At 46.2% G+C, this 20,209-nt stretch overlaps 1 protein-coding gene across 1 annotated transcript in view; it reads left to right on the forward strand.

The window, feature by feature from the left end:
* The window catches only part of DAAM2 (dishevelled associated activator of morphogenesis 2), an 83,283-nt gene that overhangs the window by 19,231 nt on the left and 43,843 nt on the right, over positions 1 to 20,209 (forward strand). The window contains exons 2-3 of the mRNA XM_021709847.1: positions 15,252 to 15,474; positions 19,571 to 19,660. Of these exons, the coding sequence (XP_021565522.1) occupies positions 15,307 to 15,474; positions 19,571 to 19,660 (258 nt within the window). The 5' untranslated portion in view covers positions 15,252 to 15,306. The remainder of the gene's footprint in view (positions 1 to 15,251; positions 15,475 to 19,570; positions 19,661 to 20,209) is intronic.

The following is a 20,209-nucleotide window of genomic DNA, read 5'->3' on the forward strand; positions in this document are numbered from 1 at the left end:
AGGGCCTCTGAGGGGGTGACAGCTGGAAAGAGGTGATACAAAGCAGTGCAGTATCCTGGGATGAGGTGGGTCACAGGCCTCAGTACTGCACACTGAGGAGGGAGACCCCTTCAGTGGAGAGAATCAGGGTGGAGCTTACAAGGATGTCAGGGTTAAAAAAGGGTGACTTAGAAATGGAGAGTCCATGCAAAGACTGTTCTCAGGGCCTGGAGACCACTGGGGTTGGGGGTGATGGCCTGGGTCCTTAGAGGAAGTCTCAGCTTGTGTAGCCTGACATCCTAGAGCCAGAGTCTCATTTACCTCAGAGAAAGCATACCTTTCCTCTAAGAACAGAGAGGAAAATATCTCATACCTTTTACAATCAAGATGCCTTTTGTTGACAGGGAGGGGAGGGGAATTAGAAACAAATGAAACAAACAGAAATAAAAGCGTCCTGCGTTTATCTGGGAATTCCAAGGTCAAATTTAACCATGCAGGTTTATAAAGAAGCATTCCTTTGCCTCTTGCTATGTGTCACTCGAGACACCTCTTGAGGGTGTCTGGCCAAGGCCTGGATGAATGCCTTCCACCCCCAATGGATTCTGAAGAGGAGAAGAGATCTAAGGGCCTGAGTTCATTGGGTTTTCCACGAAGACTCATTTCCGGGTAGTTAGCCACGTTCTTCTCTCTCTCTGCCCACTCACAACCCTTAGGTTTTGTCCATTCAGAAAGAGCTTACTAAGGACTGGGTCCTGCTACATACACTGCACTGTGCCCAGAGCTATTCTCATGGGGCTTGGGGTCTAGATGGGGGGAAAGTGTTTTGGTACAATAAAAATAAACAAACACAAGAAATCAAATAACATACAGTGTCACGATGTAGTATATAATGAAGTGTCCTATAAACAGAGCAGACAGAAAGTGCTTTGAGTTTATTTGGGAGAATTCGGGCAGACTGACATGGTTGCTCGGAGAAGGTAAGGTCTACATAAGAGATGAATGGGAGGAGAGGCGGAAGAAGCAGAGGCGGAAGTAGCTTGTTGAGCGGTTTTGACATGAGATCAAGAGGAGGAATAGAAAGAGGTGTAGATGGAGTCTGGAAGAAAGGGGTCAGCTTCAGCCTAGACTGGAGATCCGCCACACTGTCAAGAAAGTGCAGACCCTTGGAGAAACTGTTCCAAGCTTAGAGGACAGAGCGTGTATGAGGTGAGGTCTATATTGCCAGTCAAACTCTGCACAGTCAGCCCATGGTGATGGGGTGAGGGATAATGTTGAGAACCCACATGCAGAACCAGAAGAGCCATTCTTTACTATATTCAAAGCTCAGATACACTCCCACTTTTATTATGTATCTTCTTGCACTGGGACGTACAATCTTTGAGTATGCTTAGTGAAGTGTTACCACATTGGTGACATGTCTTATAATTGATAGGGTCAAGAATTCAGGAAATACAACCATTCATTTTTTTGCCATAAAAATTTTTAATTAATTTTTTTTTTAAATTGACAGATAACTTTGTAGCTGTTCATTGAATCCTTCTGTTCTTATCAACTTCCTGCTGTGTGTAAGGAAAGAGCCCCTGTGGAGGAGTGTTGGAGATAAAAATGTCCCTGCCCTCTAGGAATTTCAGTCCCTTGAGCAATGGTGCATTTAGGGAGGGGTGAGTGGGGCGATGTGGCTGAAAACCAGGAATGTGGAGTGGAGGAGTGGGGTGTGAGAAGGTGGAAAGATGGGGTAGAGCAGCCCAGCAGCTACTGGGTTGTGGAGCAAGCCCATTCAAGCAGGAAGCCACTCCAGATTAAAGTAACTTGTCTCTGTTGGATTCTGACCATTCAGGGCCTGTGGGTAACATTTTTGGAAACACACAGGGAGTGGCCAGCCAGGCCGGGCTGCTCTTCCTGGGAAAACCGGCCTGCGCTGGCTGCTGTAGAAGATGGGCAGGACCAGCTGCATGATTGGCGGGGCCCCACACAACATGAAAATGCAGGGCTCCTTGTTCGAAAAGGATTAAAAGTTTCAAGACGGCAACAGCAGAGCTTTATACCAAGCACGGGGCCCTTCTGATCATGCCCAACTTGCGTGCCGGAGAGGCTGGCCCTGAAGATGGGACAGGCTGGACCTTACGCTATGTGTGTGGTGAGATGCTGGGGCCCAAATGCTGTCTGTGGCTGGGGACAGGACTTCTCTGTGTCAATGCTGAGTTCTTTCCTGGAGCTGGGGAGAGGAGACGGGGAAAGAGTTGGGATGTATGCCACAGGAAGTGCCATGGGGGCACCAACTGTTTATAGCTATGCTACCATTTATGTGAGGTGATCTTGCAGTGGAACAGCTGCATCTGAGTTTTGGAATCAGTCAGACTGAAGTTCATATGTTTTATGAACTTTGCTAACTTGGGCAAATTATTGATCTTCTCTGGGCTTTAATTTTCCGATATGTAAAAAATGGAGATCATACTACTATCTTTGCAGACTGTTGGAATAATTAGATGAAGTCATAAGTGTAAATGCTTGATCCCAGCCTAACTTTTAGTAAATGTCAGTATCCTTTTTTCTAGAAATGGATCAAATATTTATCTTTTAAAGTGTGGAACATGGCATTGTCTAGGATACCTTATTGTCAGCAATTTGTTTTTTGCATCTGAGAATTGATGGGGAGGCAACAAAACCCCACTACCCTAATTACAAATAGCAGAGAAAGAGGGAGGGTATGCCCCATTGTAATACATACCCAAAGGAAACCCAATTACATCTGCTGGACACACACACACACACACACACACACACACACACACACACACACACACACACACACATACACTCTCTCTCTCTCTTTCTCTCTCTCTCTCTCTTTCTCTCTCTAGAGCTGAATCGAAGCTGGGTTGGTTAAGAGTCCTAGTTGGGCATCATTTCCAAGTTTTGGACCTCAGTGTCCTCATTGGTCAAAAATCCTGATCTCGCTGGGTGGGGTGGTTGTGAGATTACATGAGATAACTTATAAAGAGAGGTGAGATGTGAATACTCAGTCTCTGGCCTGTCATGAATGGCAGTCTCTGGCATCTTTTGAATGGGTCTCTGCTCCCAGGCCAGAGGGTGGGTCACAGGAAACTGAAGAAAAACGTTGCATTCTCCACAGTAATATTTCCTAAATACTGTGCTTGGGCAACTCCTTTATAAACCAAGCAAGGGCTGATTTTTCAGGGATATTACTTTTTTTCTCCACTTATATACTTTGGGAGCTGACTGGGTCTTCTTTCTACTTAGACCTTGAAGTCAGTACAGTCATGTGTATTTTATTCTTGGAGATGAACACACACAGACACACACCACACACGCACACACCACATGTATACATACACCACGCATACATACACTACCCACATATACATAAATCCACACACATCACACCATACCACACATACAAACCATTGCACACACACGTAAATACATACCACACATGCACGTACACCACCGACACATATGCATTGCAATGCATACACACATACATATACATGCCATACCATATCCACACACACCACATGTATACACACCACACACATACCTCTGCACCCATAGTCAAACCCTCTCTCACATGCTAGCATACATTCTCCTTCCTCTCTCCTCTGTCTCTCCTTCAGTCTTTAGTAAGCATCTCCTATGCCTGCTTGTTCAGTGCACAATGATCTGGGATTCTCCCCAACCCTCCTCGCAATCCACATTCACCTGATGCCTTGTCCTGAAAGTTACATGTCATGGCCACCATTCTCAATGCCCTTTGTCATCTTGTCTCCTCTTACAAATTTCTGAACTGTAACCAGGCTGTGAGTGCCCTGTTCCTGCCCACCCAGGGACCCTGAGCTGCTGTCAATTCAGTTGAATTGAGCTCTCTGAATAATGTTTTTAGGTTACTTTGAGGAATGCATGCAAAATAACCTAGAAACATTATTCAGAGAGCTGTTTGCAGAATGACTGGGAACACAAGGGAATGAGAGGTGAGCACTGGTTTCAGTATGAGATCATGTGGGACTGGACTAGGTCTGGAACTTTGTATTTGGGAATGAAACAAATACGTACAAGGCATTTGGGGCAAAAAGTGGCAAGAATCATTAACGGGATGGGGCATTAGGGATTGGAGGACAAAGAGCAAAGGAGATTCTAAGTTTGGGAGACTATAACTCTGTGAGGGCAAGAGCTGAATCTGATTAGTTTACCTTTGTATGCCCAGCCCCAAGAGCAGTGCCAGGCATAGGGTAGGTACTAAAAGTCAGTGGTAGTTGAATGAATGAATGAACACGTGAATGAATGACAAACTAATGAGAGTTTGTGGGTTATGATTCAATTCAATCAGCATCATTTAACATCTCATGTATTGTGTGGCACAGATCCTATTGTCAGGGGTAGAAGAAGCTCTGGAAAATATGTGGTTTGACCTACTTATTTACAGACAAGGCCCAAAGAACTTACGTTCTCTTGTCCAAGGTTATCTCGGTTGGCTATTAGAGCAAAGTTGGTACTCAATCCTAGGTCTTCTCATTCTTAGTCTAGGTTTCTTCTTATTTTGTTAAAAATGATATTTTTTCTTATAAAAATAATACATACTCAGAGGGAAATTTGGAAAAATCCAGAAAAGTATAAGAAAAATCACCAAACCCCCAGCAACCCAAAGATAATTACTTTAGGCTATTATGTGTATGTGTGTGTGTATTATCTATCTGTCTGTCTGTCTATCTATCCATCATTATCATCTACCAATCATCTATCTATCATCTATCTGTCAATCATCTATCATCTGTCTCTCTATCATCTATCTTTGTCATCTATCTATCGCTATCATCTATCTGTCTATCATGTAACTGGTCCTCATTAACCCATACTTATGTTTTCACATTTTGGGTGTTTTCTATCTTTTATAGTATTGGTAATCCTGGGATGAACTTCAGTACTGAATCTCTGGTAGCGTCTCTGCTCTCATTCCACTGTGCAATGCCCACTCTAAACCGTTTGTGTGAGCAGAGGGTTCAGTGTAGACTAGAACCCCCATTGCCATGCAGTTCTGCAGACATCCCTCCGACTTTGTAACCATATTTATACTTCCTTCCCTTGTAACCATATCTACACTTTATTGTATTTACTCATTTAATTGTCTTCCTTCCTGAACAAACCAAACTCATATTTATTATGAATTTTTTTCCAGCTCATAGCACAGTACTTAGGGGCTCAACAAATGTATGTTAGAATGAATGAATGAACCGGTGAAATTGTACACACAAAATTGAGAGAGAGGTGAGGGGTTTCCCTGGATCTGCATTTTTAGCCAAATTTGCCTTCCAGGGGCAACTCAACTCCTATTCCACCCTGATCCCAGTCCCTGTCCTATCCCAATCTGCCCTCACCAAGGGGATGAATGTGCCTGTGGTCCCTGAGGCAGGAGCAGGGCCTTCAGGTGCCAAGGAAGGATGCTGGGAGGGCCAAGCTGGGTTGTAAGAATACCATGTACTGGAGAAGATTCAGCCCTGGGGACCAGTAGGACCATGTGCATAGGTCCCACTGGGTTCCCAGGGCAGGCTTGCCCTAACAGAACTTCAGAGTCTTGCCCTCATAAGTGACAGAATGCCTCTTGGCTTAGGAACTCGGGAGAAGTGGACCAGGAGTGGGTGGGGGATGGGTGGGGAAGCTTCTCCCAGTCCTGGGGCTATCGAATGGTGCTGGGTTCTCCGGTGGAAGAGTTGGGAGGAGAACACAGGAAAAAGCTGGGGGCTCATTGCCCTGCACCCTTCAATGAGGACAGCCCCATCTGTGTGAACCAGAGGAAGGGCTTAGCTTCTTGGAAACTGAGGGAATGAGGCCATGGGCTGTCGTGTGTAGGATGAGTTCCTTTTGGCCAGAAGCCCCAGACTTCTGGCACTAATGAGTAGCAGAGATTTGGGTGCTGGAATTCCTTCTTGCTCACTTCACAGCTGTTACTCAAAGAGCTCCCACCATTCCTAAGTCTAATTGTCAGCTCCAGTCTTTGCTCTACATGCCTGGGCCCCCTCACCTTCTCACACACGTGCAGGCTTATACCCTCTCTATGACATTGTCGTAATCTTCCTCTCCTCTCTGTTCTTGGGAGTTCAAGGCCTCGTTCACTTTTACCCACACAGACAAAAGTGCCTCCTAACTCTTACCCTCTTCTGCCTCTCCCTCCTATATTTCCATCCCATACAATGCCACGAGAAGCGTCTCTTCGAGTCTCAGCTCGGAGCACACTTCAGAGACTCTCTCTTCTACTATAAGCCAATGAACAAATCAGCATAAATCACCCATCCACCCACCTTCAATGGCTTTGTCCTCCTTAGTCCAGCACTCAAGGCCCTCCTTTATTGGGTCCTAGTCTTGTTTCCCTTTTGGAGCCCTGCGTGCCAGCCTGGTAGAGCTTCTTGTTCATCTTGGGCTTTTGTTGATGCCAGGTCCTTCTTCTGGCACATTCTTGGTTGAGACTGCTTTCCTAGGCAGCACCGAGAAGGGGGAACCTGGGGGCAGGGGTGAAGGAGAAGTCAGGACAGGTTTCCAGGAGAAGGTGACATGGAGCCAGTCTTGAAAGAGAGTATATGCCCACATGTGCTGGCATCCTTCTTTCCTCCAACACCCAGTTTTGATGTCACTTACTCTGGTGAATGTTCCAGATCATCCCAGCCAGAAGTCACACTTTCCTCCCTGTGGTCCCAGGGCCTGGACTGCATCTTCTCCTCTCCCTTACATCCTGGTTGTTTGTGCACATGCCTTTCCAGTAGGACTGTGAACTTGGTGAGGATAGGACTTGATGTCTGGTGCATCTGACACTTTCAGAAAAGTGCTTTGTGGTAGTCTCTCAGGGGGTGGACAGATGGATGGATAGATGTATAAATGGATGAATGAATGAATGCTTGACTATGGCCTTGGAGAGCTACCGTCTGCTTTGTTCCTGCCCTAGTGATTCAAAGAAACCTATATTATCTTAATCATTCCTCAAAATGATAAAACTGATTGGAAAATCTACAACTCATACCCTCACCCCAAAGTTAGAGAAATGCCACTTTTAGGGATTTTCAGTTGCACTTTTCCCTGAAAATTCATTTCTCTGCTTCCTTTTCTCCTCAGATCTCAGCAACTCCTCCCTATGTCTCCTACCTCCAGGACTGCACAGAGGAGATACTGGGGCTGAGAGTATACTTTTGCTTTCTTCGCCCTTCCCAGAGTGCAGGGGGAAACCATAATTTAGGCGGTTGCTAAGAATAGCTTCCTTAGTCCTGGAAAGAGAGCTTGCTTATATTTGAGAGTGCTCCCTGTCCCTCCCCAGTCTTGCCTGAGGCTCATAGAAAGTCAGAAAGTCTGTTCAGAGTGCTGCCTGAGACAGCCAGAGAGAGAGAGAGAGAGAGAGAGAGAGAGAGAGAGAGAGAGAGAGAGAGAGAGAGAGAGACTGAGATTGTCCTGCCAGGGAAGCCACAGGACTAGGTTCCAGAGCTGGGCACACAGAGAGGTGGGGAGATGGGAGGCCTTCCTGTTCACCATTTCTTATCCTAATTAGAGATTGTTCCCACTTCCAGCAACCTCTTACCTCTTAGACAGAAAGCATTGAATGAGGGCAGCACAGCAGTGGTGTCTGGAGACCTGGCTTGAGTCCTAGGCTCATACTCAATGTCTTTCTAAGCCTCAAATTTCCCCATCTGTACAAGGAGGAGGTGAAAGTTTTGAGATAAATCTTAAACATGATGGATGCTCAATAAATAATAATTATGACTTTATTATGGCTAGAATTGCTGGATTTAGAGCGTGGCCCTCTCAACTTAGTGGGTCAGACAGGACAAGTGAGGAGGCAGTATACTCCACATGAAATTGATGCTTTTATAGGTTTTACAGGTTAAATATAATTGGATAATGTCAACTACATAGGATTCAACCCAATAACACAGGGATCAGCAGTCTTTTTCTAGAAAAGGGTCAGGTAGTAAATATTTTTGGCTTTGTGGGCAATACGATCTCTGTTACATAACAGTAACCATAGGTAGTACTTACATCAGTCTGCGGGCTGGATTTATCCCCTGTAATGTTTGCCAAGCCCTGTAATAATGTACAACTCATTCATGTCTAGAGAAAATTTCCTGTAGTACATGCAGTCAATATTCAGCTATCGTCAAAAGTAGCACTGTAGCTTGTCTATATAGCTATTGAGAGCCTTTACTTTCCCTAGTCTCTATTCCAAGTGCTTTACAAATACTAACTAATGTAATCCTCATGACAACTACATATGAATTATGTACTATTATTCTTTCCCCCATTCTACAGATGAAGACACTGAGGCTCCAAGAAGCTAAGTAACTTGTCTGAAGTCACGTGGTTAAAGTTTATGGCAACTGATCAGAAGGCAAATGAGTTTGAGGATAGAGTTGAGCATTGCTAATTTAGGCAGCTTCAGGGGGGATGTGGGTGTAGACGGGGTTAAGAGGGACTCCAGACCTGTTTGCTGCCCACAAAACACAAGAAGATGGTTCTTCAGAGGCTGGAGGTAGAAGCAGGTGTAGTGTAGGTAGGTGGTGGGAAGATGGGTGCGCAGAGGGCCTGGCAGTGCAGGCTGGGATGGAAAAACACAGACTCTTCCTTGGAAAGGCCTAGGTAACCCCAGCCACAAGTGGCACGTGGAGGGTCAGTGTATAGGGAGTGATCCCTGCCTGTGAAGCAGGAAATTGTTTACATTCCTTGTGTTCCCTGCAGCAGCTCTTGTCCCTTTCCCGGCCCCAACCCTGGGGAACCTGGAGGGAGAGGGCAAAGAAGCAGGCTACTCAGGATGCCTGCAGCTCTGCTGTCAAACCAGGGTACTTGTGCACCCTCTCTCTTTCCGTTGCCTGTTGATTTAGCCACAAAAGGACAGAGCCACTAGCAGGACTCTGGTCTCACCAGGTCATGCTGCAACTCCCAGCCATGCCTTTGCTTATGCCATTCCCCTTCTGCCCATCTTTAATACTCTCACCCCTTTCAAGGCTGGCTCATGTCACCTTCTCCTGGAAGCCTGCCCTGACTTCTCCTTCACCCCCTCCCCCGGGTTGGATCAGGTTCCCTTTTTCAGTGTGGCCTAAACACCACTCTCTCTAGCCCTCCGTGTAGTCACTGTCTTAACTCCCTCGGCTCCTCCACGAGAAGGGGACCTCAAGGAAAGAAACAATGTCTCGTTCATTCCTCTGTCCTCATCACCCAGGTCAGTGACCAGCACATGGGCTAATTGCTGGTCAAAACCACGTGTGTTGATATGAGACACTACTGTCCTCAGACCCCTTCACTTATAAAGTTTGGCCTTTGGGCAAGGTGCCTGACCTTTGGGAGTTTAGTGTCACTACCAATAAAAAGGAATAGAGATACTGTTGAAGGGTTGGGAGCATAAATGAGATGACGCAGAGAGTTATCCAAGCAGCGCCTGGCTCCTGGTAGGCACTTTGGAAGTGGCCAAGGAGAGACAGTCAATAGCATGTCCTTGCCCTGTTATCCCTATGTATAGACATGGAGAGGGGATAGGAGAAGCTACTTGAATGCCCCCAAACCACAGCATTGTTCCTGAGAGCTACAGGAGGATTTTTTGAGTCAGCTTTGGTTCTGTGACAAGACAGCTAGACCTGGAGTCGGAATACCTTCTTAGGCGTCCTAGCTCTGTTTCTCAGCAGCTGGGTGTCATTGACCAAACCACATAACTACTCCGGAAGCCTCAATATCATCTGTAAGGGGAGATGATGATAATGATAATAATAACCACATCACAAGGTCACTGTGAAACTGAAATTAGATTTCAGAGCTGTGAAAACACCTGGCCCAGCTCACAAGAAATGCAGAATCATAAGTTATTGAATCTGGATGTATACATCATTTGAGAAACTCTGAGCAGATCTAACCATAGGATACTCCTTGGACCTGTGCCCTGTGGCTTAGTGGTTTACAGCTCCAGAGTCAGACAGTCTTGGATTTATATCCTAGCTATGCCCCCAACTAGATGTGTGTGACCTTAGGCAAATTACTTAAACTCTCATCTCTCTGAATCACCTTTTTTGTGTATGGGCTGTTGTTGTTGTTGTTGCTGTTGCATTTGTGAGCTTTTTACTTTTCACTGTTGTTTGAAATAACTTCTTTAATATGAAGCCACCTATCTCAGAGATTTACTGTGGGGATAAAATGTAGTTACAGCCTAGTGTCTGGCACATAGCAAAGCCTCAAGTGTTAGTATAATTCTGCTTTTACTTAAGACTGAGGAATCAGAAGTCCTAAAAATGCAAACGCTGGTATGTGGAGTGGCTAGGGGTTAGGGTTTTAGGGTAAGGGTTAGGAGTTGCATCTCTACAGTCCAAATGGAAGGAATGAAATCAAGTAATAGGAAGTCCTTCCTGGCTTGGGGTGGAATGTGGGCCTGTGCTCAGTACAGGCTGAGGAAAGGCCTTGAGAAACCTTTGGGAATAGGATTATGCCAGACAGTGTGAAAGGTCAGGCTGGTAAAGTCATGGAAGGTTTTAGTCGACCCCCACCATTGTACAGAGAGGAAACTGAGGCCCAGAGAGACTGACACTGTGGCCTGCTGATCTCCAGCTGGCGAGTAACAGAGCTGGGACTAGCCTTAGTTTTTGGAGTTAAGGCAACATGCCTCCTATGTGAAAGGACCAGTCTGACTGGAGCCAGAGGACTCGGGTGTGGGGAGGACCCTCTAAAGAGCCTTCCAGCCCTCACAGGAGGTGTTGATGAACCAGCTGTGACCTATGGTTTAGTGTCTTAAGAAAGTTGGTCTGTGTTTAGGGACTGACAATCCTGAGTAGACCTTGTCCCCACAGGAAGAAGGGAGGAGGCAGAGAGACAGGATGTGGAGGGCTGGGAGCTGTTGGTATTGAGGAAGTTTCCATGGAGAGGAAAGGGGGTGCGGGGGAGATTTAATCCCTCTGGCCTGAGTTCAAGTCCACAGGGTTTCCTTCTGTCTTTGCATCCCGTTTTCCCTTGTTGCTTCTCACTTCTCCTCTGAGGCAGAAACCTCATTTTTCCTCTTCTAAAGGGCATTTGCAGAAATTAATTGCTCTGGCCACCTCACCTTTTCCACTCCCTGTCCAGGGTCAGTGGCGAGGATTTGTTTATCTCTCTAACTAGAGGTAATTCAGAACCCAGTGAAAAGCCCAGCTCCTCTGGCCTAGATTTCCTTGGTATAGACGGCAGAGTCAGCTGACTTCTTAAATCCGGCTAAGCAAATTCCCATGATCCAGGTCTTTGTAATCTCATTCATGCCTGGAGAAGGGCTGAGGGTTGCAGGATCTGGGCAGGGCAAGTCTCACCTCACTGGTGACAATGAGAATGAAAGCTTCATTTAGTACACACCTGCTCTGTGCTCTGGGCATTTTGCTTCCATTACTTCATTTACTCCTCACTAAAACCCAATGAGGAAGATGCTATGATGATCGTGGTGTCTCAGAAGAGGAATGTGGGGCTCTTGAGTGGTCGAAAGACTTGCTCGTGGACACCCACTGGGAACGCAAAGACAGGAGTTGAATCCCAGTCTGACTTCAAAACCTCTGCTCTTCTATCCCTGTCTCCCCATTACCAGGAAGCTGGAGTGAAGGAGCAGGGGTGGGTCAGAAATTAGGGTTCAGAAAATAGAGGTAACTCCTAGGGGAGAAGCAGGCGGCCTTTGGAGCCTCTATAAATGTCTCCTGGTCTCAGGGAACCATTGAGACTAGAGGCATTTCTAAACCAAGCTGTAGAGTTTGGTCTGCTCTAGTGGCGGGAGGCTATTGAAGGATGAGGCAAGTGGGCAGAAAGGCCCATGGACGTGAGAGGATGAGTTCTGGTGGAACAATGACCTGACCACAGCCTGGATGCTGGAACCTAGGGTGTTAATCTCAGCTCTGTGACTTCAGATAAGGCATTTCCTCTTTGTGTCTCAATTTTCTGATCTCTGCCATGAAGCGACGTGATTTTTGAGGTTCCATCCAGAGAAGAGCCTGAGATTTTAGTTTTGGATATTCAAATGGGGCCTTAAGAAAGGGAGGCAGGAAAGGACTTAAGAAAGGCTAGTTGAGAGTGTCCTCAGGAACATAAACATTCTTGGGAGCTGTCAAACAGGCAACCCCTTAAAAGGACAAAAATGGCCGGGCTCGGTGGCTCAGCCTGTAATCCCGCGCCTTTGGGAGGCTGAGGTGAGTGGATTGCCTGAGCCCGTGGGTTCGAGACCCGCCTGGGCAGCGAGACCTCATCTCTACAATAAATCAAAAAATCAGCCGGGTGTGGTAGCGCATGCCTGTAATTCCGGCTACTCGGAAGGCTGAGGCGGAAGGATCGCCGGAGCCCAGCAGGTCGAGGCTGCGGTGGCCGGGAGCGGCCACTGCACTCCAGTCTGGGCAACAGAGTGAGACTCCAACTCAAAAAAAAAAAAAGGGCAAAAATGCACCAGTCCCCTGAGTGCACAAAGCCTCTCTTTTGGGGGACAGAACTTCCTGTTTGGAGGGTCTGTGTCTACTTCTTCCCTCCGCCTAGGGGCCACTGAACCTCATGCCCCGCACTCAGAGAGATGCCAAAATAATAACAGGTATGGCACAGGCTCCAGCCAATCAGAGCAGTTGTAGCTATAAACAGCGGGTATAAGACCGTATCAGGTTATACCAGCTGTGTGCTAGCCCTGCCCCTACTCCTGACTTCCCCAGATAAAGCTTGGCTTGGGAGATGAAGAGCAAAGAAGGTAAGAGGAAGACTGGGGGAGCAAGAAGTTGAGGAGGTGAAGGCAGGAAGAGGGGTTCCTGGTCCTCTCTGTCCTTCCCTAGAGTTCCATCATGCTGTCAGCTGAGCCTCCCTGCAGCCTCTGGGAGCTTCCCTTCCATGCTTCGTGCCCTGAACAAAGCTGTCTTGCTCACCAACTGCAGCTGCATTTTGGAGTCTGACGAAAACAAAGGAAATCTGGTCTGTATTCCATGTGACCATCCCACACTTGACAATGGGCAGGGAACTCCAGGATCATCTACCCCTAATCTGTTACAGAATTGGTGCTTTACTAAGCCTGAGTGTCAGAGACCAGGGCTCTGTCTCACCCATTCTTAGCGATTGGCTATCAAGTCCCGTGGGAACCCCAAAGTGTCCCTTCCTCTCTTTGTCACCCAGAAGCCAGCTTATTCCAGGTCTTTACCATCATGTCTTTACCAGCTTACTCCAGGTCTTTACCAGGATTTCTGCATTAGACTGGTGGCTGCTGCTTCTACTCCCAGCCTCTGGGACAGTCTTCTTGTTCCTTTTAAATTTTTCTGGATTACTTTTCAACCACTGGTAGTCAGATTTCCATCAGTATTCATCTATCCTTATATGAATAAATACCCTTCTTTCCTCCTTTTCCATGAGCATAGGCCATTTCCCAATTGGCCAAGGAATATTGAGTACCCACTAGTGCAAGGATTTTATTGGCTAGAGATATGAGGAGTGTTGTCAAAAAAGTAGGAGACATGGACCTTGCTCTCAAAAAGGCTCCACTATCTTTGTGAGAGACAGTATATACACAAACAGAGAAAAGATAGCCATAATACAAGATGACCTTGAATAATGTGTTATTTGAGGCTTTCCTGGGCCTATTTTAGAGTCTGTCACAAAGTTTATAAAGAAAGATAAAATGGAGCTGGTAGAAAGTTCTAGAATTATAATTAAAATGGATCATAACATATGAGAGGCCAGATAAGTTTACACTAAATTATTAGCCAGATTTTTAGAACTTAGGAAAGAAAGCAATGTTCTCCAGAAGTTGTCTTGAGTTCACTAGGAACAAGTTATGCCATATTTATCTTGTTTTCTTTTTGATAAGCTTCTAGAACTTGGTTCAGAGGAATGCTTTAGATTGAAAGTATCTTGAGTTCCACAGGGCTTTAGGAAAAACATTTCATATAGTCTTTGTAGAAAAGAGGGACTGGATGAGAGTGTAGTTACATGGATTTAGAGTAGGTCCTCTGAGAGTACTGATGAAAGTTCTCTGACATTCCTGGATGAGGTTGTTATGTCACTTGGGTCTATGTCATTGTTCTAGTCAACGCTTTCAACAATGATGTGGGTGATGACTATGGAAGCATTCTATAATCTACTAATGATCCAAGTCTAGGAGAAACAGCTAAGAATCAAGACTCAAAAATAAGAATCAAGACTATGATATTTAGCAGGGATAAAACAGAATCCTATTTTATATTCAGAAAATTAAGATCTGTGAGTACAGAATGGGAGAATCTGGCTGGGCAGTGGTTTGGTGAGTGAGCTATGTCCCTCTCCTGAAGCCACTCAGGATGTCTAAAAGCATGTTCAGAAGCCAGTGCCCCTCAAGAGGCCTGTGTGTTGATCATTGGACTTAATGGCTCTAGAAGCTACCTGGCATTGATGACTAAGGCCAGCATTCCTCCTTGAGCCAGTCATCATTGACTTAGGCTTTCCCAGTGGCAAGCCAAAGACTTAACCCTTTCTGTTCCAATGACCACCCAACTGTTGAGAGCAGCGTTCTCTGTCCTTGGTTAGTATGAAAAGCAGATCTGAGCAGATTTCCTCCATATGTTGGACACAACTCCAATGATCAGTCCCATTTCCTTACTCCAACTCTAACAACTCCTCCAGGTGGCCTCTCTGATAGCAACTGGCCTCCTTCTTCTAGAAGGATAAGCAAACTACTGCCATTGCTATTTCACATTTGTCCAAATGGGCCTGTTTCCAACCAACTGAGCAGAACGTCGTGCCAGTCTCTACAGCCTTCCATCCTATACATCTCAGGAGGCTCTGGTTTCGGAGCTATGCTATATAATTAGTTCAGTGTTTCCTCTGCCAGTCTTCTTCAATCCTTCTCTCCTCATTGCATGACGCCTTTAAGTTCGTCATTTTCAGACCCTGAAATGAATCAAGTGAGCAAGTGAGGCTGACTGGAGCTGACCTTTTAGAGGTCAGGGAATGAAATAACATCTGCACACTGATGGAAAGATAGTTCTGGCCACCTGGAAGTCATATTCTGTAACCACAACCCTCCTCTCTTTTCTGGGCGCAAGGAAGAGGAATGTGAAGGTGTCTGGGCAAGCAACACTCAAAGGTCACGGTGGGAAGGATGCGTGAATGCCTCTAGGTGGAAGGAGCTGAAGGGAACAGAGAGAAGCTATGGGAGAAGGGAGGGACCTTGGCTATAGGGTAAGGGCTCCTGACAGTCTGTGGGACAGAGGTTTTGAAGGCAGAGTGACCTCTGTCCTCACCTGTCTGACTTATATGCCTGACCACTTTGTGCTCTCTGTTCTTCTTCCTAGATTACGATGAGGACCTAGGGCATCTGCCTGCTGACCCTCTCGGCCTACAGTGACCATGGCCCCCCGCAAGAGAAGCCGCCATGGCCTGGGTTTCCTGTGCTGCTTTGGAGGCAGCAACCTTCCTGAGATCAACCTCCGGGACAACCATCCTCTGCAGTACATGGAGTTTTCCAGCCCAATCCCGAACCCAGAGGAGCTCAATGTCCGCTTCGCAGAGCTGGTGGTCAGTGAGGGGGTGGGGAGTGAGAGTGTGGACAATAGGGAGGAGGGTGGATGGGCAAACAGAGCAGGACAGAGGGCAGGGCTCCTGGCTGGGGTCTCCACCTCTCAAAACTTCCTCTCGGGGAGGAGGTGGACCCCCAGGACACCTCAGCTGTGTGAGGGGAACAGAGACTCTTACTGAGATAGACACCATGACATATGTCCCCAGAAGAATGGACCTACTGTTTGTCTGAATTGAAATCTAGACCACATGGGTCAGCTGTTTGGTGATCATAAGGAAGTGGCAGTTCTGGGCTATTGTGAAATAAGGTGGTAAAGAGTCTCAAAGAACATCAGAATGCTTGGAACCATTCTCTCTTCTGCTCTCTCTGAAGTTTCCCTGGGAACCTTTAATCTTCAAGGCAGGAAGAAGGAACAGAGCAGGAACTGTGCAGACACTGGGCACCTTGGAACAGAGGATAATTGACTAGGAACATGGAGGTAGAGGAGCCTGTATCACACCTGGGACCTGGTCTGGGTGTGGGATGGTTATATCTCACATCTAGCCAGGAGCAGTTGGAAGCTCTCCATTCACATGAGGACCAGCCCTTCCTGGCTCTGCAATGCCCATGCAGACTGGTACATGTCTGCCTTGTGAGATGCCCCTGTGTATAGCACTTCATACTCTGACCAAAAGAAAACAGAATAGGAAAGAAATATGATTCCTTTATTTGGGGATCTCATGGCGAGACAGTGCCCACCAAAGGAAGTCCCAGACCCAGGATGCAGTACTTGAGCCCTGGCGTAAAGCCATAAACACAAGTTTAATTACCATCAGCTCTTGGTTGCTCATTCCATGATGGGTCAGTAAAAAGTGTGGTATGGTTTGGAATGTGGCTTGCTAATAGATGCACCTGGTTAGGCCAATCCAGCCCTTCAGGGCCACTACAAGATGAGACCATGCAGGTTATGTGAAAAAGTTGTCCTCATCATATCCGATTTAGGAAAATTCATTGTCTTCTGATTTATACCTTTTCTCTGGATGGGATCATGGGAGGGGGAACAAAACGTTTGCTCATGCAGAGTAACATTTGGAGCCCAACATTTTCTTGAGTAGACCATGTGAATTTTGAAATAAGAACATGGTAAGAGGTACTCCTTTCTTTGACCCTTTTAGACAATAAATGTTTACTAAGCATCTTCAGTGAGCAGGGACCCTTCAAGGAACTCTAGCAAAAGCAAGGGTGAATCAGACAAGTCTTGCCTACAAGAGGAAGGGCGTTAGGTATGTATCAAAAAAACTAAAACTATTTCTTGGAGACACTGCCATGTGCTGGGTCATATGAAGGACCTAGGGATTTAGTGATGAACCTTCAGACACGTCCCCTGCCTCCAAGAATGTGAAGTCTAATAGGAAAGATTGAACTTGAAGAGCAGTGACAAGTGTGAAGAGGTCGAGGACAGGGAGCATTCAAGGGGCTGTGGGAGTGTCTTGCAGAGAGCTGTATTCAAGTCTGGAGGAGGTCACAATGGCCTCTGTGAGCAGGCTCCAAATGTTATTCTGCATGAGCAAATACTTTGTTCCCCCTCCCCTCATCCCATCCAGAGAAAAGGTATAAATCAGGAAACAATGAATTTTCCTAAATTTGATATGATAAGGACATTTCCACTGAGCTCTGAAAGCAGTGATGGTTAGATAAGCTAACAGGGGTCTAGGACAATGAAGGAAGTTCCCTGCAGAAGAAACAGCATATGTAAGTGTCTCTAGTCAGAAAAGAATGAGTCTTTTGGGGGGCATCGTGAAGAACAGAATAACTAGGATTTGGGTTCCAATCCTAAGGGCAATTGAAAGCCACTGAAGGCTTTAAGCACAGGTTTGAGGTAATCCAAACTACTTTTCTAAAAGACCAAAAGAGGGTGAAGAGGTGTGGAATTTGTGTTGGAAAACGTAAGATGCACGAAACTCTCATTATTCTTTTATTTCTGATTCTGAACATGGAAAAGAAGCCTTAAACAAGGTTTTGGGAGTTTTGACCAAGGCATTCCTGGATTTTATAGAGAGCAGTTCTAGAGAAGAACCTTTGTTTGGTTTTAAATCTACAGGAGTCTTTGGTTCCAAAGGCAGGTGAACTGATGGCCATTATTTCAAATAATCCTTGCATGTGCCATCTACATGTGTGGTCTGTGGGTGTGGGGGGCTCCTGTCTCATCTGAACACACCAGATTTTGAAGACTTCATTTCTTCTAATAGTGTAAAATATCTCATTGATAATTTTTACATTGATTATATGTTGAAATGACCACATTTTATATATACTAGTTTAAATAAAATGTATTATTAAAGTTAACTTCACCTATATCTTTTTAATTTTTTAATGTGACTAGGAAATTTGAAAAATTTATGTGGCCCATATTATATTTCTACTGGATAGTTCTGATCTGGGTGAAGGAAAGTCTTAACTGTTCTCTCTTGACTAAAAGTGTAAGGAGGATGGGTACAGTGGCTCATGCCTGCAATCCCAGCATTTTGGAAGACCAGGATGGGAGGACTGATTGAAGCCAGGAGTTTAAGATCAGTTCTGGCAATTAATTGAGGCCTCCCTCCAATCTCTTCAAAAAATACAAAAGTCAACCAGGCATAGTGGCACATGCTTGTTATCTCAGCTATTCCAGAGGCTGAGCTGGGAGGAGGGCCTGAGCCCAGGATTTCAAAGCTACAGTGAGCTATGAAGTGCGCCACTGCACTCCAGTCTGGGCAACAGAACAAGACCTTGTCTCAAAAAACAAACAAACAAACGAAAGTACAAAGAAAGATTATTGATATTGAAATTTAAGACCCTTATACTTCCTTAGCTATTATTTTCACTATTTATCATATTTGAAAATATAAAGATTAGTTATATCATGCTTTGTTGTCTTAATGTCAGTTTTGCTTTTGATTTTTTTTTAAACACACAATAATTGGTTGAAAAGCACACTATGTTCCCTATGACCCACTAACTATTCCTTTGATGAGCCTTGGCATTGCTCATGAACCATAGCAGAGGCGCTTCAAAAAGAGAGCTTTTGGTCGAGCGTGGCGGCTCAAGCCTGTAATCCTAGCACTTTGGGGGGCCGAGGGGAGGGGATTGCCTGAGCCCACAGGTTCAAGAACAGCCTGGGCAACTTGGCGAGACCTTATCTCTACAATAAATAAAAAAATTAGCCGGGTGTGGTAGTGCATGCCTGTAGTTCCAGCTACTTGAAAGGCTGAGGCAGAAGGATCGCCTGAGTCCAGGAGGTCGACGTGGGGTGGCCGTGAGTGTGCCACTGCACTCCAGCCTGGGTGATGGACTGAGACTCCAACTCAGAAAAAGAGAGAGAGCTTTTTAGAGACCATCAAGCACAGCCAAATCTATAAAGCCACCCCAAACAACCTATAGAGTAACCCCAAATATGATGACTTCAGAAACTTCCCAGTTTTACTCCTTGGAAAGTGTGGACTGGCCTAGTGGAGCCTTGTGTGTACCCAGCCCTGTCTTGGTGGTTCTGAGGGGTGGGGGCCTGCCTCTGGCTGGCACTTCCTCCATGGGAAGCAGATCAGTGCCTCCCTTGACATGGCATGGCCTTCCTACTCTGCTCAGTCCCTGGCCCTCACCAGCTCTCACCAGCCTGTGCTGGGACCCACTTTGACCGGGTGAACTTGAATCTGAGGGGGCAGGGATCTGAGAGACAGGCAGGACTAGATCTGTAGATGTCTCCCTTCTTGGTCAGGCTTTGACTTGTGGTGTTGACAAGCTTAAGAAAGACAAGGGAAGGAAAACAAGCAACCCTGAGCAAGAGAATTAGGGCCTAGCAAGAGATGGGCGGGGAACAGGGTCACCCGGAGCAGGAGGGAGGGATGGACAGGAAGTCAGGGGAGCATGGAGAGAAGCAGCACAGGTTTGGGGTAAGGCAAGGGGGTGGCACTGTATTTCTAGTAGAAAAGGAAATGCCTTATCCTATCCTTGGTGCTCTTTGGGAGGAAGAGAGTAGGGTAAGTAAGGAATAGATTAGGGAGAATTGCAATGTCCTGTAAGGCTGAATATTCCAATCTCAGCCATCCCCAGTTTCAGACATATTTTTTTTTGTCTTTGCAGGATGAATTGGATCTCACGGACAAAAACCGGGAGGCTATGTTTGCACTGCCCCCTGAGAAGAAATGGCAGATCTACTGCAGCAAGAAGAAGGTATCCTCTCTGACCCTCCTGCCACATCTCAGGGTCCACAGCACAGGCAGCTCTCGTTGCCTTGCTTGCTTATTCGTTCAACAGACATTTATTATGAGACAGGCACCGTTCTAGGTGTTAGAGGAATAACAAACAAAAAAATCCTTGTCCTCAAAGAGCTTACACTCAGCGAAGTAGGGATCTCTTTCAGAAACATTTTAAGCAGGATCTGCTGGGTCCCAGAAATGGGGTTGGCTAGGAGACATGCAAAGATGCAGTTTGGACTCTCTTCCTGCGTCTGCTTGCAGGCCTGGAGGGTGTGCAGCCCTGGGTCATGCCTGGGAGTAGCTTTGATGAAATAGCTCAGTTTGCAGGGGGTGGGGCAGATTAGGGGGTATCCTCTTTTGGACCATTAGCCTCCACCCTCTCCCAGCTAGGGGTCAGACATCAGTCCTCATTCTTCCCACTGTTTCCTCCCTCTCCTCTTGCTCATTAAAAGCTGGTTCTGAGCCGGGCTCGGTGGCTCAGCCTGTAATCCCGCGCCTTTGGGAGGCTGAGGTGAGTGGATTG

The sequence above is a fragment of the Carlito syrichta genome, unplaced genomic scaffold (assembly GCF_000164805.1).
Source record: "Carlito syrichta isolate Samal-C Ts95f unplaced genomic scaffold, Tarsius_syrichta-2.0.1 Scaffold287502, whole genome shotgun sequence".
Lineage (NCBI taxonomy): Eukaryota > Metazoa > Chordata > Mammalia > Primates > Tarsiidae > Carlito > Carlito syrichta.